Source organism: Pteropus alecto, unplaced genomic scaffold, assembly GCF_000325575.1.
Source record: "Pteropus alecto unplaced genomic scaffold, ASM32557v1 scaffold92, whole genome shotgun sequence".
Lineage (NCBI taxonomy): Eukaryota > Metazoa > Chordata > Mammalia > Chiroptera > Pteropodidae > Pteropus > Pteropus alecto.
The window spans coordinates 10,457,191-10,474,832 of NW_006432447.1; the positions used below are offsets into that span (position 1 = coordinate 10,457,191).

The following is a 17,642-nucleotide window of genomic DNA, read 5'->3' on the forward strand; positions in this document are numbered from 1 at the left end:
TGTTTAATAGATATCTTTCCCTTTCTGCCTCAGTCAAGGTGGGATCTTGGGTTTCTTGCTGAAGCGCCACCTCAGTCCCTAGACAAGGAAAAGAAGATATACGCTTGTTATTTAAATTATATATCTATTAATTTCTATTATTGATTTGCCTACTAAGTGAGTTAATGTATTTCTTAAAGAGGAAAAAGACCTTTGGCCTAAAGTCCCCTCCCCTCTCAGACTCTAAGGGCCCTGTCTGGCCTATTGCCATTTCTGCTTAACAATGGGCCAATGACCTTTATCAATAGCCAGAGGATCTGAGTCACCAGTTTCAGGGCAATTATCGGGACTTGAGGGAGAGAGACTTTTTCCCAAAAAAGGAGGGAAGAAAACTTAACTAGGTTTACTAAAAAGATGAAGAATTCTGCAAGAGATGTCCCTTATCATTTCCTGCTTAAAGATTAAGAATTTTACAAGTGATGTCCCGTATCAATTCCACTTTGGACATGTTATTTGAACAGCCCTGAAATAAGACTGTAAAAGTTCATATAAAGTTCATTATTTTATTTGTCTTTGAAACACTTCTAAGGACGTTGTCATCCATCTAGGGACTTCTTTCTGAAGTCCATACGAATTTCCCTTAAAAATTACTGCTAGATATAAAAACTGGTGAAATCCAAATAAGGTCAGTATTTGAGCTGATAGTGTTGAACTGTGTCACATTCCTGGTTTTGAGCATTGCGGAGGGTTACGTAAGATGTTATCGCTGGGTGAAGCCGGGCAAAGATAACACAGGAACTCTCTGTTCTATTTTTTGCAACTTCTTGTGAGTCTTAAACTACTGCAAAATAAAAAAGTTATAAATTATTTTTAAAAAAGATACTAGAAAGAACATTGCTCCTTTCCTAAAAAGTAGCCTCCTGATAGAGATCATGCCATGCACCCCTGTGTACCTGGCCATGAACTCGCAAAGTAGAAAGGTCGTGACAGCTTTGAAGGAAAACATCCAGCTCTGCCACTTACCAGTAATGTGGCCTTCAATGAGTCCTGTCACCTTCTCAGCCTCAGTTTCCACATCTGTAAAATGGGGTAATATAACCCAACCCATAGGCTCATTATAGAATGAACACTCAGTAATGTGTATATAGGGCCTAGCACAGGGTCTGGCATGTTGCTGGCATTCACAAATGTTTAATCTTTGTCCCTTCTTCTTCAAAATAATAATAATAATAAACATTTATTAAGTGCCAAGTGCTGTATTAGGTTGTAGGAATACAAAAACAAAGAAAATAGAGTCCCTGCCCTTAAACGGATGATGAAAGTGTTCATACACCACTTGCTTCGTACACCATCCTATTAAGGCCTCACACCAACCAGCTCCATGAGATTGGTAATACCGTCGTTCATTCACGTTTTACAGGCTAGGACCATCATCTGCTGAGAATGATGGCAACGCCTCTCAGCTGCTATGAGAGAGGCGTGGATTAAACACGGTAAAGAAGGTGTTGGGATCTGAGGATCTGGGAGGCAGTAGGCAGCATTACTGTGTGTGTGTATGTGGGGGGCCGGTGCGGGGGAATGGGCTCTCTTTATGTGGAAATTTTAAGAAAACCCAGGGAGAGCCATTGAGTTGGGAAAGAGACGTGTGGTTGGAGCAGCCCCAGCCAGGGCCTGGGGAGTGAGTTCAAGGATGTTGAACACTTTTTTCAATCATTCTTCCCCATGGCTCCCTGGTTTTCATCCCTGCAGATGTCTACAGCAGCACCCTGAGGACAGCCTGCCCACAGCCAGCATCATCCTCTGTTTCCATGACGAGCCCTGGTCCACCCTCCTGAGAACCGTACACAGCATCCTTGACACAGCGCCCAGGGCTTTCCTAAAGGAGATCATCCTCGTGGACGACCTCAGCCAGCAAGGTGGCTATGGGCTTCCCCCAGACTCCCTCGGGTGGGAAGGAATCCTGGGGGGAGGGGTGGTTCCTACGTAAACACTGGAGTTTGGAAACTGCTTAGAAAAGTTTCCCAGAAGCAGAGCTTCCGGTGAGACTTCAGGTGCAGGTAACTCATTACTGAAGGGCCCCCGGGAAACTAATGCGGAGGTAGGGGAAGAAGAGAGAGAAGGTGAACAGACATACAAGGCAAGGGTTGCTCCAGCTCGGTCCCATGCAGCAGGGGAGTCTTCCCTGGGCCCCAACCTCTACACAGACCAATAAACTTCCGCCCGAGACACTCAAGAATCACAAGGGGTGGCCGTTTTGTGAGGGCTCCCTGCTTCCTAGACACTGGGCCAAGCACTGTACAAGTATTAATGATTAAATTGTTCTCATTTAGTCCAATCCACTCACTTCCCAGATGAGGAAATGGGGGGCCCAGAGAGGGGAATTGACCAGAGCTGAGTCACACCAAGTGCAGCAGAGTTCCACTGACAGGAAACTCACTGCTGGGGACCAGCCCCTTGCGTGGCTGGGTACCTGGGAGGAGATGAGGCAGAGCAAACCCCGGCCTGACTTCTAGGTCAGTGTTTCTCAAACTTAAATATGTATCAGAATCACCTGCAGGCTTGTTAAACACTGATTGTTGGGTCCACCCTCACAGTTTCGGGATCTGGTATCAGGCTCAAGAACGGACTTTTCTAACAAGCTCACAGGTGATGCTGATGCTGCTGGTCCATGGGCCGCACTGCTCTCGTCTTTGGCTGGGGCCTGAGGACAATACACTTTTGTCTCAAATTGCCTACAGAAGCCCTTCCTGGCTTCATGGGGAGACAGATTGCTCTGAGTGAAGCTGAGTGTTTGTGAGGTCTGACGAGCACTTTTCTAAAGGGAATGACAGAGGACAGGATAGATGCTTCTGTTAGCTCTTTCTAAGGTCCTCATGTTGGGGATTTGTCCAGCCTGGACACGGCAGTGAGTCAGACTAGCCAGAGGCCTCAGGAGTACACACGGTTACTGAGGTGCATCTGGCTGTCTATTAGACAAATGAGCAGGTCCTGGGCTGGGCTGGGTCAGCTGGCCAAGGTACCCAGAGACTCCAAACCCTTGACTGGGGTTTGGAATCCTCCCAATAGCACACTTATGGTCCCTCCCCCATCAGCTGATGAACTGTGTTATGTCAGTGTCCCTTTGGGAGACTTCCCATCTCTTTTCATGTGCAGAGGCAAAGGAGCAGAGCCCCAGGGGTGTGGGCCGCTCCAATGTCCTCAGCCCCTCTGCTTTCCACTTAGCTGTACTGGAGGCTGGTCCTTGGTCTCATAATCACAATGAGGCTGCTATACCTCTTGGCGTCACATCCCCCATTCCATGCAGGAAAAGGGTAAAAAGCAGATAGGGAGAAGCCAGACAAGTTTGTCCTTTTAGAAAAATATCAGTAAAACAATAGTTTTCCGCAATCCTCTTACTCAATGTATTTCTATCAGAGTTGGATCAAAAGGTACTGCTAGCAGCAAGGGAGTCTGGGTAGGTTAGTGCCCTGAAAAAATAAAGTTTCCATTAGTGAGGCAGAAGGGGAGAATAAATATCGAGAAAAACAACTAACAATACTCAATACAGTGGAGTCACCAAGAGGCTGATTCTCAGAGTCCAAGTTCAGAAATTTTAACAGCTTCACTAACAGAAATCCTTCTCTAGGGAATGGAGCTGGAGCTCAAAAGCTTCCCAGAAAAATAATTACAAAGTAATAAATCAGCACAACATTTTTACCACTGAGAAATGCAACAGCCAAGTGACTGGGATCCTTACATCCACTGCTTAGAACAGTTTCCTGGCAGAAAAATATTCCTGGGGAACCACATGCTGCTCAGAAGGCAGCTCCCTAGGGAGTCTAGTTGGGCCTTTGGGCGAGGCTGCCTGAGCCTTCTGCCTCCCTGGAGACCCAGCTAACAAAGCCGCCAGGCTCCAGGCTGGGGAACCAGGGAAAGTCGTGCTCTTTGGCTCAGTTCTGTTCAACACACGTCCACTGAGTGCCCACTGTGGGCTGCCCCTGAACAGAAGAGATGCATGAGATATAAACCTTGCCCTCGAGGAGGTCTTGGGCCAGTGGGCTGCTGGCGCCCCACTTCCAAGACTTCATGAAGGACACTACTTCTCTGTGAATGATCAAATTATTCTTTCCACCCCCACTGGCTTGTTCTTGTTGGCATACGCAACACACACACACACACACACACACACACACACACACACACACAGAATTATCATAAACACAAAACTTAACAAGTCTCTCGGTATACGTACCCAACACACACACACACACACACACACACACACACACACACAGAATTATCATAAACACAAAACTTAACAAGTCTCTCATTCTTTTTGGCCACATAGGGCCAGTTTATTGCAGTTAAATACTTCTCTATTTCTTGTTCATTTTTCCATAAAGAAAATTACGCAAACACACACATTTCTCATTATTTATTGCCTTCTCCTTAAGACTCTTTCTCTCTTTTCTCCTACAAAAACATCATTCCTAAGAGAGAATCTAGACTCTTGGTCTCAGTTTTTCACCTCTCACTTTTTTTTGACCCACCGCATTGCCCACCCACCCCTACCCCTGCAATGAGACCTTTTGGCCAGCACCACCAGTGACCACATTTCAGGGACCCTTCTGCCGTTGACTTCCTGGACCACTGTTTTAGGTCGAGTTCTCTAGAAGCAGAGACTGAGATGAGGATTCATGTGCACGTGATTTGGGGGGTGTACTATCAGGGGAGGGAACCCTGTAGGGGAGTTGGAGAGGCAGAGGAAGGAGCTGAACCAAGATGTCATTTCAGATGAAGTCCGCAGCCTGATCCCATGGGTAACTCTGCAGTGTAAGAATCTGTCCTGCCTTGTGGAAAGGCAGCGGGATTTTGTGCCCCCGCAATGGTTGGTCATTGAGTCTGGGCACGTTCCGCCTGACTCCCCGGCACTTGCGGGAGTGGCAGTTCCAATACCCAAGGGCATGTCCCCAGGGAAGGATGCAATTGCAGTTAACAACAAACCCACATCAGCTGGGGACACACGAACCAAACCAAAGCAGTAAAAGGGTCTGAGGGCATCTGAACAGGGCACCAACATTGTCTGCTACAATCTCGCTGCTGCATTTAGAGGAGGTTAGCACGTTCTCTCCTCTCCTGGTTTTATGACATCATCCTTCCTGGTCGTTACTGGAGAGTATCCTGACTTACCACAACTAATGAAACAACTGACATCTTAGCAACAACTACGGTGATGACATATCTGATTCTCGGGCCCCTTGTGCTCACCACAGCTCCCAGGAGAGAATTTCTGCCACCGATTCTAGTGATTGTCATCACACTCTCACTGGCCGTAGCATCTGTTACCCCACTGACCAAAACCCTGTTGATTCCAGGACAGCTCAAATCTGCTCTCAGTGAATACGTGGCCAGGTTGGAGGGGGTGAAGCTGCTCAGGAGCAACAAGAGGCTAGGCGCCATCAGGGCCCGGATGCTGGGCGCCACCAGGGCTGCTGGGGATGTGCTGGTCTTCATGGACTCCCACTGCGAATGCCACCCAGGCTGGCTGGAACCCCTCCTCAGCAGAATAGCTGGTGATAGGTAACTCACCCCTGGGGTCTGGGGATCCAGAGGTGGGAGTGGGGGATATAGTCGATAGCCTCAGCCACTCATAGAACACCTACTCACCATCAAAGAAAGTGCCTAAGTCTCCACCATCAGAGAGCGACACATTCTTAAGGGTTTTTTTTGGATGTTTGAGACTTTTAAGAAGCATAGGGAGGTAGAGTTGGAAGAGAGGCTAGAGTCCTCCAGTCCACTTACCTTGTTTTATAGATACAGAAACTGAGGCCTGGAGAACAGCTTCTATTAGGTTGCAGATTCCCCTGCGAAGGGTAACACCTCATCGCGGTTATCACTACCTTTGATGAAAAGCCAGCAACTGACATTCAAAATTATTATTAGTTTTAGGTGTATAGCATAGTGGTTAGACATTTATACAACTTACAAAGTGAGCCCCCAATAAGTCTAGGATGCACCTGGCACCATACATAGTTATTACAATGTTATTGACTGTATTCCTTATGCTGTATTTTATATTCCCAAGACGATTTTGTAACTACGAATTTGTACTTCTTAATTCCTTCACCTTTTTCACCCAGCCCCTCAACTCTCCATCCATATGACAACCATCAGTTTTTTCTCTATATCTATGAGTCTGTTTCCGTTTTGTTTGTTCATTTACCTCGTTTTTTAGATTCCACTTATAAGTGAAATCGTGTGTTATTTGTCTGTCTCTGTCTGACTTATTTCACTTAGCAAAATACCCTTTAGGTCCATTCATGTTATTGCAAATGATAAGATTTTATTAGTTTTTAAGGCAGAATAATATTCCATTGTATATATGTACCACAACTTCTTTATCCAATCATCTATCGATGGACACTTACTTAGGTTGCTTCCATATCTTGATTATTGTAAATAATTGTGTGATGAATATAAGGGTGCATATATCTTTTCAAATTCGTGATTTGGATGTCTTAGAGTGAATGCCCGGAAGTGGAATTGCTGGGTGCTAAGGTGATTCCACACCTCATTCACAGCTTCCTGCGCACTCCGTTTCCTCTGGGCCCCATAGCTTGGTGTACATGCCCTTACAGATGAGGGTCTGAAAGAAAAGCTACTTTGCCCGGGTCTAAGTTCTCATTTCTTTCCACTACACACAGCGATGCTCTGTGAGCGATGGCCCGAGAGAGCATCCCCTTTCAAGATTTGCTTTACTCCCTCAGTGACCTTGCTCAGGCAATTCCTCAACTCATGTAAAGCAAAGCTGTAGAAGCCACTGGGCACAGCTCCTAATAGCTGCTGTTCTTTGAGAGAGGAAAGGGCCCTGGCTGTCTCTAGGGCTCATAGCAGGAGACGTTCTGTCACCAGGTGAGGACCCATTGCCCAAAAAGCAAGGAAGCGTATTTAAGAGCTTTCATTAAAAAGGTAGAATGGAAATGGTAAGTAAACAGTGTGATAAGACATAAATCAACTATTTAAAGAGTCATAACTTCCTCAACACCCTGGTCAGAAAATTCAAGGCCTGGTGTCTAGCCCTGGTTCCCTGCGCCTGCCCACAGACCGCGTCTGCTGTAACCCATATGGCAGCTTGGTGTGAACAGGTGGAAAGGGTCCCTTCTCCATGACCGTTTACTCCCATTCTTCAGAAAATTTGTCATAATACACTCGTTTTGTTAGAAGAAGACACTTTAGTGCTGTCAGATAATTTAGAAATAAATATGCAAAGTTATAGTGTCTATGATATTTGAGGCATTCTTTAAAATTGGGCAATGTACAACCCACATAACTCTAGATAACAGCCTCAGACAGAGTTTTTATTTTTTTATTTTTTTTAAGAGAAATTGTTTTTAGAGCAGTCTTAAGAGGTGGTGATTGGTGGCTGGTTTCTACATAAAGTAACAAGGATGAACATCAAGAGTAGCTGTCATTACAGCTGCCAACTGTCTGGTGCTGACTGCCAGCTCCAGTATTCTAGCCAAGGAATGAGAGTCAGGGCTCGAGAAAAATGAAGATTTCCAAGGGGAAAGGGGCAGTCCTTGGTGAAGTGTTGAAAAGCAGCACCATTTTAGGGGCGATCCTCGCTCAAGAGGCTGTCCAAGCTGTTTTCCACATGAAGACTGGTCTGGTTCCCTATCTTAGAGACACCTAGTTCTTAAGGTCACCTAGAGCTGAGCCAGGGCTGAGCCTGCTCAGTAGGGAGATGCAGGGTGGGGCAGGGAACACAACGCCTCCTACCTCTCTGTCACGGGGTTAAATGATAGAGGGCAGCCTGAGGAATCCCACGTGAGTGTGTGTTTAGGTAGTGAGTGTGCGAGAGAGTTTGTGAGTGTGTGTATTGAGGAGCAGCAGCGGGCTCAAGATGCCTCCCAGCCCGGCAGAGGGAGCAGCCTTCTCTGGGTCTGATGTCCCCAAGGAACCTCTCCAGCCCCAACCTACTCCACACCCCCTCAGCATGACAGAGTCTGGGAAGGGCTGACCCCAGTCTCGGGGTCACACATGAGCAGCAGGAGCTCTGGGAAGAGAGAATTTAGCGCCTTTTGCTTCTCAGTGTAAGAAGCTTTTTGCAAACACCAATAATTCGAGTGGATTTCCCAAATGACTTTACCTATTGCAGCCCTGGAGGGACATCCAGGTCCACGGAAAATAAAGAGGGGCTGGAAAGAACCAGGGCTTATTCTTTCTTGTGGTAACAGTGTTGGTTGGTAAGGTTGGAGCTGCAGTTAGCTTTTGAATATATGAATGGTACTTTATTAGTTGACCTGATATGGACTGAATGTTTGCGTCCTCCCCAAATTGATGTCGAAAACTTAGCCCAAAAGCTGGGGCCCAGAGAAAACAGAGTGCACAGGAAGCTGTGAATGAGGTGTGGGGAGACCACAAAATCGCAGAGGAGGGGCATGTGAAGAGGAAGCCGAGCCAGTCTTTGTTGACAACTCAGCTGCCTCTATTTGTCTTTTGAAACCAAAACATTTGACCTCTTGGAGCTTAGAAAGGCTTAAGAGAGGATCCACCTCCTATCTACCTGAGCATTAAAAGCCAATTCACAAGCAAGAATGATGGAGTAAGCAGACACTTCTAGTTCCTTCCAAGTCAGACAGGGCAGCTTTGATATTTTGCTTTAAGTGAATTCCAAGAACATCAGACACATCTGTAGTTACAAAATCCAAAGCTAAATATAAGATCGTTTGGGATTTATTTTTTTTAATCACTCTTTTCGAGTCCCTAGACTGCCGTTACTCCCTAATTCAGCCCAGTTACTATGGTCCATGAAAATAAAAACCAAAACAGAAAACATCTTTCACTTCCTTTATTGAGATTTTATTCTTCATCTGTATCCAAAATGAATTCAAAGAGGCTCATGATTAATCACATATGTGTCTGGTTAAAATAGAAGGAAAAGGAGATTTCACAAAGGAAAAGATGGGAGTCAGGGGTAATGAAGTTAGTAGAAGTGAGCTGTACATCTGACTCTGAACTTCCAGCAAAACAGAGCGAAAATTTAATGAGTTTTAGGGTTCTCATTTTCTGACGAAAAGTAATGTACACTCTGTCAAAGGGGCACAGCTCAGAGGTCTAGGACAAATTGATTGTGTGGCTGCTCAAATGCAATTTCCCTACTATGATTACTGAGATGACACAAATTTGATGAGATTCTTAAAAATTCAGCCACATGGCTCCCTGGCTCTTGATTCTGAAATTCCACAAAATGCTTTGCCAATAGCCAGATCTATCCCATCTGCTCAGTTCATTCTCCAGTAAACGGAGATGGGTAAAAGGCTGAGTGCCCTCCTTTCATCCTTGATCTTGCTTCTCAGTTTTCTTAGGTCCATGCAGGGTGTCCCAAAATAGCAGAGACAAGGGGGGTTAAGTTTCCTTTACCTTCCAGAGGGAGCGATGTGAAAAGGGCAGGAAAAGCTTATTGAGATCCCTGATCTAAATATAAACCCCATGACCCCTCACACCAATATCAGTCACTAAAGGCCACAGGTTAAAGCAGATAATTGAATCTCAGGACCACCCTGGCCTTCTCTGTTGGGCCTGGGCTTACGCCAGGCCTGACTTTCTCCAAGATGAAAGGAACAGAGACGGGAGTCGATGGGAGTATAAACGCACCGTGGCTGGCTGGCGTCTCTACTTCCAGGAACCTCACTTTCCTTAGAGTGGTACCTGCCAGCCACCTCTGAGTTCATGGCCTTACCCATTTCACAGCACAAATTTTAGAAGTCATGAGAGCCTAGGAAAAAAAAATGTGATTGATATATTGTCTAGGTGGAGAGAAGTTCCTGGTACACCTGAGTGATTACCTGTTTATTTAAAAGGTGAAGTTTCTGATCTGTACCAGTTTCCCACATCATCCTCTCTGAAGCTGGATCACAGCCTATGGAAAAGAAAGGGGAGGGGGATAAAATACAATCACCAACAGCATCAATAACTGAACGGATAACTCAGGACTTTGGTTTGCTGGTAGATACTGTGTGCTCACATACAGATACACTAACACCAGTGACACTTCTGGGGCTTGGCAGTCCTGCTTCCTCAAATCAATTAAGTGTTATGATACAGGGAGGAATAAGAACTGTGAAATTGCGTGCAATATTTTCTACATGTGCATGTGATTATTTTTTTCTGAGGAGGGCTCCCTAGTCTTCCCCTGCTTCTCAAAAGAATCAAAGACCTCAAAAAGGTGACAAGCCACAGCCCTAGAGCTTTACGTCTGAGAAAGACCTTGGTGGGAAGTAGTTCAACCCTCATTTTACAAATGAGGAAACTGAGGTCCGAAGAGGTCCAACAGCTCTCTCAAGATCACACAGCTCATTCATGGTAGAGCTGAGCCAAGCACCCCATTCTCCTGTTTCTTAGGGCTGTCAACAGAGGTTTTTAAAGAAAGAAAGGGGCAGGCACTCTCTAATGAAATGGGCCCCCAATTCCTGATGGAAAAACATTTTCCAGAATAGTGCTGACCAATGGAAATACAACATGAGCCACATATGTAATTTATTTTTTAAATATTTTTATGTACGTAATTTAAACATTCCTAGTAGTCACATTATAAAATAAAAAGAAATCAGAAATTAATTCCAATATATTTAAACAAACCCAATATATCCAAAATATTATCATTTCAACATATAATCAATATAAACATTACTGAGATTTTTTTTACTTTTTTTCATACTGTTTTCTAAATCTAGTGCGTATTTCACACTTATACACATCCAGATTCAAACACACTATCTTTTGGGTGCCCAGTAGCCACATGTGGCTGGCTGCCGCCATATTGGACGGTGGGTGTATCGATTATGCTTCTATCCCCAGCAACTGAGTGGTTTGCATTCCTTATTTGACTCTCCCGTCCTTTCCAGGAGCCGGGTGGTGTCTCCAGTGATAGACGTGATTGACTGGAAGACTTTCCAGTATTACCCCTCCAGGGACCTACAGCGTGGGGTGTTGGACTGGAAGCTGGATTTCCACTGGGAGCCTTTGCCAGAGAGTGAAAGGAAGGCCCTTCAGTCCCCCATCAGCCCCATCAGGTGAGGCCCACCACAGAGCCTGCTTTTCCTTTGCTTCCTTGGGATGGACGCAGTAGCCAGTCTGCCTGGGAGCTAATCCTGGCTCCCCAAGTTTCCTAGCAAGTTACTTAATCTGTGTCTCAGTTTTCTCATCAGTAAATTGAGGATAATAACCATACTTACCTTATAGGGTTGTTGTGAAGACTGAATGAGTTAATATATGGAAAGCATTCAGAGAGTACCAAGCATTCACGTGTGTTATTGTTTTTATATTGCTATATTAATAGAGTCCAGTGAAGGTCTTGAAGATACTTTTAATGGGTACCGCAGTGTGGGACAGTGACAGAACCTGAGCTGGGATCTTGACCCAGCTCTGCCTCACTAGATAACAGTGGAATTTCCCTGGCTTTGGATCCCTTCTCAGGCAAAAAGAAGAACTCAGCCAGGCAACTGCTAAGACACCATAAGTATCAAAATACATCCAATTTTATGGGTTGCTTCTCACCTGTATGGTTTTTGGACAACTATGCTATTTAAGCAGATGTTCTAGATATCTTCTGGTGCATAACAAATCACCCAAACGTAATGGTGTAAAACAACAACACTTTATTAAGCTTATGGATTCTGTGGGTCATAAATTCTGAAAAGGAGCATTGGGGTCAGTTGTCTCTGTTCCATGGTATCTGGAGACTTAGCGGGACTATTCTTCACTAGGCTAGACTGTCTGAAAATGACTCAACATCTGGGAGCTGGAATCCCTTGAAGGCTGATCACAGGTCTGAAGGTTGATGTTGGCCATCAGCTAGGACCTCAGTGGGAATGTCTTCACCTGTTCTCTCCATGAGGTCACTGCACCGGGGCTACTTGTGGCTTGCTACACAATGGCACTGGGTTCCGAGAGCAAGTATCCTGAGAGAGCCAGGTGAAGCAACCTATATCCCCCCACTCTTTAAAAAATAATTTAATGAAGTGAAATTCATGTGGCATAAAATTAATCATGTAAAGTGAATGATTCAGTAGCATTTAGTATATTCACATAGTGTGCAACCACTACCTCTCCCTGTCTCCCTGGAGTTGATTTTGAGCTCCAGGCTTCTGTGGGGCTAGCATGGGTGAGGAGGGCGTGCCCCATCTCAGGCTTAAGCTGCCCTGCATCCATGTTCACCATGATGTACCTTGATTGGTCATGGACGCTGGCGGGGGTTGGCACACCTGACCCCAGCAGCCTGCACCCTCCATGCGCCATCTGCCAAAGTTTCACACCCTCTCTTAGCCCCCATACCACAGCCCATGCTACTCTGCTGACAGTCCCAGGTCCTTCATGGAGCTGTGTCTAGCACCCTCTGCCTGGTGCCCCATGGTGCTGCCTGGACCCTATTTCCTGGGGCAGAGGGTGGTGAGGATTCCCTGGGCTCCCAGGGCAGCCGTAGGGGAGGCAGACAAAGTGCCCTTGGCTCTCAGATACCCAAACAACAAGTGCTGGGTCCTCCTCCTCGAGGAATTAACCATGAGCTTACAAATAGAAAGTGGCAGAATTGGAAATTGTATCAAGTAATATACAATACTGGTTTTAAGTATTCTGGTATGACAACATTTTTAATAACCTAAATGTCAGTAGTTTTGATAATTTAATACTATTTTCTTGGTAATTAAAAAGCCTGGACTCTGAATCATTTACATCTTGAGACATACCCAGAGTTTAGCCGCATTAATATTTGTTTAAATTTTTTTTTCCTGAATGGACATGCTTTCAAAAGCCTCGTGGCTACATCTTCTCTTGTTTAAACCCTTCTGAGGGATATTATTGTCACCTTAATTCCCTCATTCGGGGGTTGTAGTTTCTTGTGTTTAATCCAGTATTTAAATGTTAAATACGTTTAAATAAGTCATGTGTATTTCTTCAGGACAGGAGGGGACCTATCTACAACTACTGCCCCTGGTGGATTGATTCGTCTTAGAACTGGGGAGAGCTCGATGGTCATGAAATAAACGGAAGAGAGTGAGGTCAAGGGTGAGGGGAGAAAGAGGACAGAACTGACCTTTTCCCTTTCTCTAGGCCTGGTGCTACCTGCCCGGTATCTTATTTAAATCCTAGCCTCCTTCTCAAAAGCCTCTCCAGAAAGATTCAGCCAGAGGGTAGAGAAGCCTCAGATGTGGCCCCATGGCTCTCCCTACAGGAGCAGTACCTCAGGATGGGGTGTAAAAACCCAGTCAATTACAGTTATCTTTTCATAAAATACTGGGATTTCTAACATACTTGCTTTGCTCCAGTCTTGCCATTAAAAGCATTGAGGTCTCTTGGAGCCAAGAGTCCACTCTTTCGGCCACGAGAACTTCCCTCAAAATACCTCCCTGATGTGCTCTGGGTTCTGAACTGTAGCCTGTTCCTGTCTTCTCTCTCCAGGAGCCCTGTGGTGCCCGGCGGGGTTGTGGCCATGGACAGACATTACTTCCAAAACACTGGAGCTTATGACCCTCTCATGTCACTGCGTGGTGGTGAAAACCTCGAACTGTCTCTCAAGGTATGCCCTGGACCAGGGGAGGACTCAGATAGGCTCTCTGGAACTGTCTGTGTGGTCACAGCTTGGAGGCAGTCATTGGAAATGCCACTGGTCAGGGATAAGGATGTGGAAAAATTATGAAGTCATTAAATGTGGTGTGTCAAACTTCCGGTTTCTTCTCCCTTCCTGTCTCTTTGTGCACTACCGTGATTTTACCCCCAGCTGCACTCGTGAACTTGGCTATCAAACTTGCCCATGGGAAAGGGCAGATTATCAGTCACCCACACCTCAGGGTAGATCTCCCCCTACATTCTCCATTCATTGCACCCTTAGCATCTCAGTAACTTTTTACAGCACCCACAGGCCAAAACGAACCCCAAGCATTTCTGTACGCTGAGTAGTTTGGTCCAAACAACTTAATAGGCATTTGTTCTAACAACTTAGTACCTGCTGGGCACTGCACAACTTCTCACATCTTGGAGTCAAAGTGAGCACGATAGTTTTTCATCACAGCAACCTTTAAAAACCCAACCCAGTGAAGGTACACACCATCAAAAAGTGCAATGATCTAGTCTTGAAACCATGAATTACCTCAAACTTGTAGTTTGCAGAACATCCAACGGATGTCACTATGTTTGTCTCAAACACAAACTATCCCACGTGGCCTTTTCGGTTCGCTGGAGCACCCTGGGGCATCTTGGCACACAGTCTGGGAACCCCAGCTTTGTTGCGTTTCAATTCATACGCTGCCTCTGCTAAGAATGGTTTCATTTTCATCTTTATCCCCAAGTGTGCACTGAAAGCCTTCCTGTCAAATGAATTTCAGGCATTTGTGAGCAGGCAGAAGAGTTAGTGGAGAGCGGGGAGAACCCTCCTGAAGCAGGAAAGACTATGTTTAAAAAAGGTTTGCTTTGATCTTTACCAAGTAGCTTCTGGTGCCTTTGCAGCAGGAGACTTGCGAGCTTTTAGAAATTACTGACCACTGGGGACCCCTTTTTCCCTGAGGAAGCCGCCTTTGGAGAATAGGGGTGCTAACTCACGTGGGCACATCGCCATGATGCTAAGTCTGCGCATGTGTTTCAAGGGGGACCGGTCCAGTCGTTGCGTGGGTGTTGCCCCCCTCACCCCGGCAGCTCCGGCCCAGGACAACTGGCACCCATTCTTCTCACCTTGTCACTCCCCCGCCCAGAACTCCCAGATGCGGAATTTCTGCTGCACCCTGAGGACCATACTTATCTTTTCCGTTTTGTGCTCATGATTCCCGTGCATTTTGCCAGCCCCATGCAGGTCCCTTACTTCCCACGTTCTTGGAGCGGAGTGCAGAGGCGTGTATTTTCTCCTTTCGTGGCAGGCCTGGCTCTGCGGCGGCTCCGTTGAAATCCTTCCCTGCTCTCGAGTGGGGCACATCTACCAAAATCAGGACGCCCACTCCACCCCTGACCAGGAGGCCACCCTGCAGAACAAGGTTCGCGTTGCTGAGACCTGGCTGGGCTCGTTCAAAGACACCTTCTACAGGCACAGCCCAGAGGCCTTCTCCTTAAGCAAGGTAAGGAGAGCTCAGCAGGGGCTTCTGTGCCCATGACAGGGCCATCAGCTGGAAGCCAGGCCTGGGAGTGGCTCTCACTCCTACTTGGAGGGAAAAATAGAAGCTTCTGGCTTGTACTTCCCTTGAGCCGCTCCTCTCAAGCGGGCTCCTCCACCTGGCAGGGCTGTCCTCTGTCTCTCCCAGCATCATATGGGGCATCAGAGCTGGTCTTGGCATGGAACTCCTTGATGTCTGTGGGATGACATCTAAGGGATGCAATCCTTCAGCACGGAGCGGGAGGAGAGATTGGGCAGGGAGAAAGTGATGAAATGGGTCTCAGAGCACCCTTCCATCCTGAGCAAGATGTTCAAGGCTGTGAAATTATCAAAGACATGAAACAAATAGAAGTATATTAATAAATATAAAGGATCCAAAACAAGTCACAGAAAAATAAAATTTGTAAACATTTAATTGAAGGCCCACAAACACTGCATTTTCAGCTAGTCAACTGTCACTCAGCTCAATTATTATGGAGTGATACATAAATACTATTTCATGTGGGACATAGGTCACATTAATATTTGCTGTACTGGGAGTGGGGCTCTAAAGGTAAGATTTCCAGGACCCCCAAATATCCGGGAACAGCTCTCACAAGCCCCTCACCAGAGCATATTGCTGGGTGTGATCCTTTCTCTGGTCCACAAATAGCCATCTTTCGTTTGATGACTTTCACTAGGAGAATGGCACCTCTTCCTGGTAAGTAAGAAGATTTTTTTTTTCTGCCATTTTTTTTTTTTTGAGCATTCTATTAATTCATGTTTTGGAAATGTCCTATCGCTTACTTTGATGTCAAGATTTCAGTAACATCACTGCCTCCCTGAAGGTATTTGATAGCATGTATTTACCGTAAATTCAGATAGCTAAATATTAAGTTTGTTCTAATGGTTTCTATCCTTCCATCTCTCTTCCTGCTCCATTCCCAAAACCATCACATGGATTTTGAGATACAGAAATCATGGCCCCCAAAGACAAGGCTGGAGTTTCAGTGCTAGAGGAATTGACATTCTTTTGTTTTCTCTTTTCTCAGGCATGGTTGTAGAGGGAAAGTTCTTTGTTAGCATGCCCCTTCATTTGAGGTCAAACAAGGGCTGGGTAGATTTGCCACTTTGTCTCATTGCCAAGAAAGGCGAAGGTAAAGGAACTGGCATAAAGGAATGTTTCTGTATTAGTAGCAAAATCCAGTCCGGGGAAAGAGCTGGGGCAGACTCAAATAAACACTTAAGAGTGTCATGAAACTATCAAAAAACCTGTAGTAATTTCTTCAGAAGAAAAAGCAATAGCTCTCTTTGGTTTAATGGTGAACGAATATGTTAAAGAAACAAGACATTCTGTGGTTGTTCTCAAGTTTTCTGTGGATAAGACTCACTGGGAGAAATGGTTAGATGCAGATTATAGGGGCTCTGCCTCAACCTACTGAATCATGAGCTCTGCAGCAGAGCCCAGGAATCCACATTTTAAATAAGTTTCTTGGGCATTTCTGAGCCAGGTACTCAGGGGATCACACTTTGAGCAGCATGTAGAGAGCATTGAAATATTGGAGACCAGGTGTTACTCTTTCCAACATTTCTATCTGAGGATGAAGAGAGAGAAAAAACACAATCAAACCAAGCTCACTTCACACGGCCGATTAGACCAATGTCTAATTGCCAGAACCTAGAGACCATCAAACTGGAACTCTGTCACGGACTTCCTATTCCAGCTCCAGCTCTTTTTTTTCCCCCACCCCAAGAAATAATAATCTCTCTTTTGTTTTGTTTTGTTTATTTTGTGTGTGTGTGCGTGTGTGTGTGTGTGTGTGTGTTTCTAGTCCTTCCAACCCCTTCTTAGCACCTCTGTCTTCCTTAAATATATCTAGGATTTAGTACTAAACTTCTAGAAAGGGTTCTTTTTATCTTATCAATACAGCCCCAAACCTTAATTTATACTAAAGTGTTAAGGACTTACCTTGATATGCATCCTAGGACAATAGTATCATAAAGGAGAATCTCAAGAAGAGGGGAGAGTTAAGCCCAAAGGAATGGTTCATTCATGGAGGAAATTTGGCTCCTAGAGAGGAAGAAAGGAAAATTTGCCTTTTCTCCATCCCCACCCCACAATTTCCCAGCTTACTTCAGCTCAGTTGCCTTTGGGTCAGTTCCTGTCTCCATGAGGCCCATAATGGTGCTGCACCACACTAACCTAGGTCCAAAGCCCCATCAGTTTTTGCCAACTTCCACAAAAGTCATCAAAGCATAGCTAAATTGGTCTTTGTAGACTGAAGACGTGAGGACTTGTGGGAAGGAAGTGACATCATCCACCATGTTGCTGGTTCTAAAACTCTCTCTAGGGAAGACTCATTCTGTTCTGTCCCTTCCAAACCCTCTTTTCCCAACACGTGACCCTCTCCCCTGTCTGCAGCCCTGGGAAACTGTGGTCTCGGTTTCCTCATTCTGTCCCAATCCTTCAGTTTCAGCTTTGGTCCTTCCTCTACCGTGTGAATTCTGATCTACAACAAGCTTTTTCTATCTCACTGCCTTTGTCTTCCCCCCTCCCCCGCCCTCCCCC

At 45.6% G+C, this 17,642-nt stretch overlaps 1 protein-coding gene across 1 annotated transcript in view; it reads left to right on the forward strand.

Moving 5' to 3' along the window:
* GALNT15 (polypeptide N-acetylgalactosaminyltransferase 15) overlaps positions 1-17,642 on the forward strand; it is a gene marked incomplete at its 5' end in the record, with an annotated part of 42,460 nt that overhangs the window by 15,230 nt on the left and 9,588 nt on the right. The window contains 5 exons of the mRNA XM_006907263.3: positions 1,729-1,895; positions 5,334-5,538; positions 10,866-11,033; positions 13,417-13,534; positions 14,865-15,059. Coding sequence (XP_006907325.1) covers positions 1,729-1,895; positions 5,334-5,538; positions 10,866-11,033; positions 13,417-13,534; positions 14,865-15,059 — 853 coding nt within the window. The remainder of the gene's footprint in view (positions 1-1,728; positions 1,896-5,333; positions 5,539-10,865; positions 11,034-13,416; positions 13,535-14,864; positions 15,060-17,642) is intronic.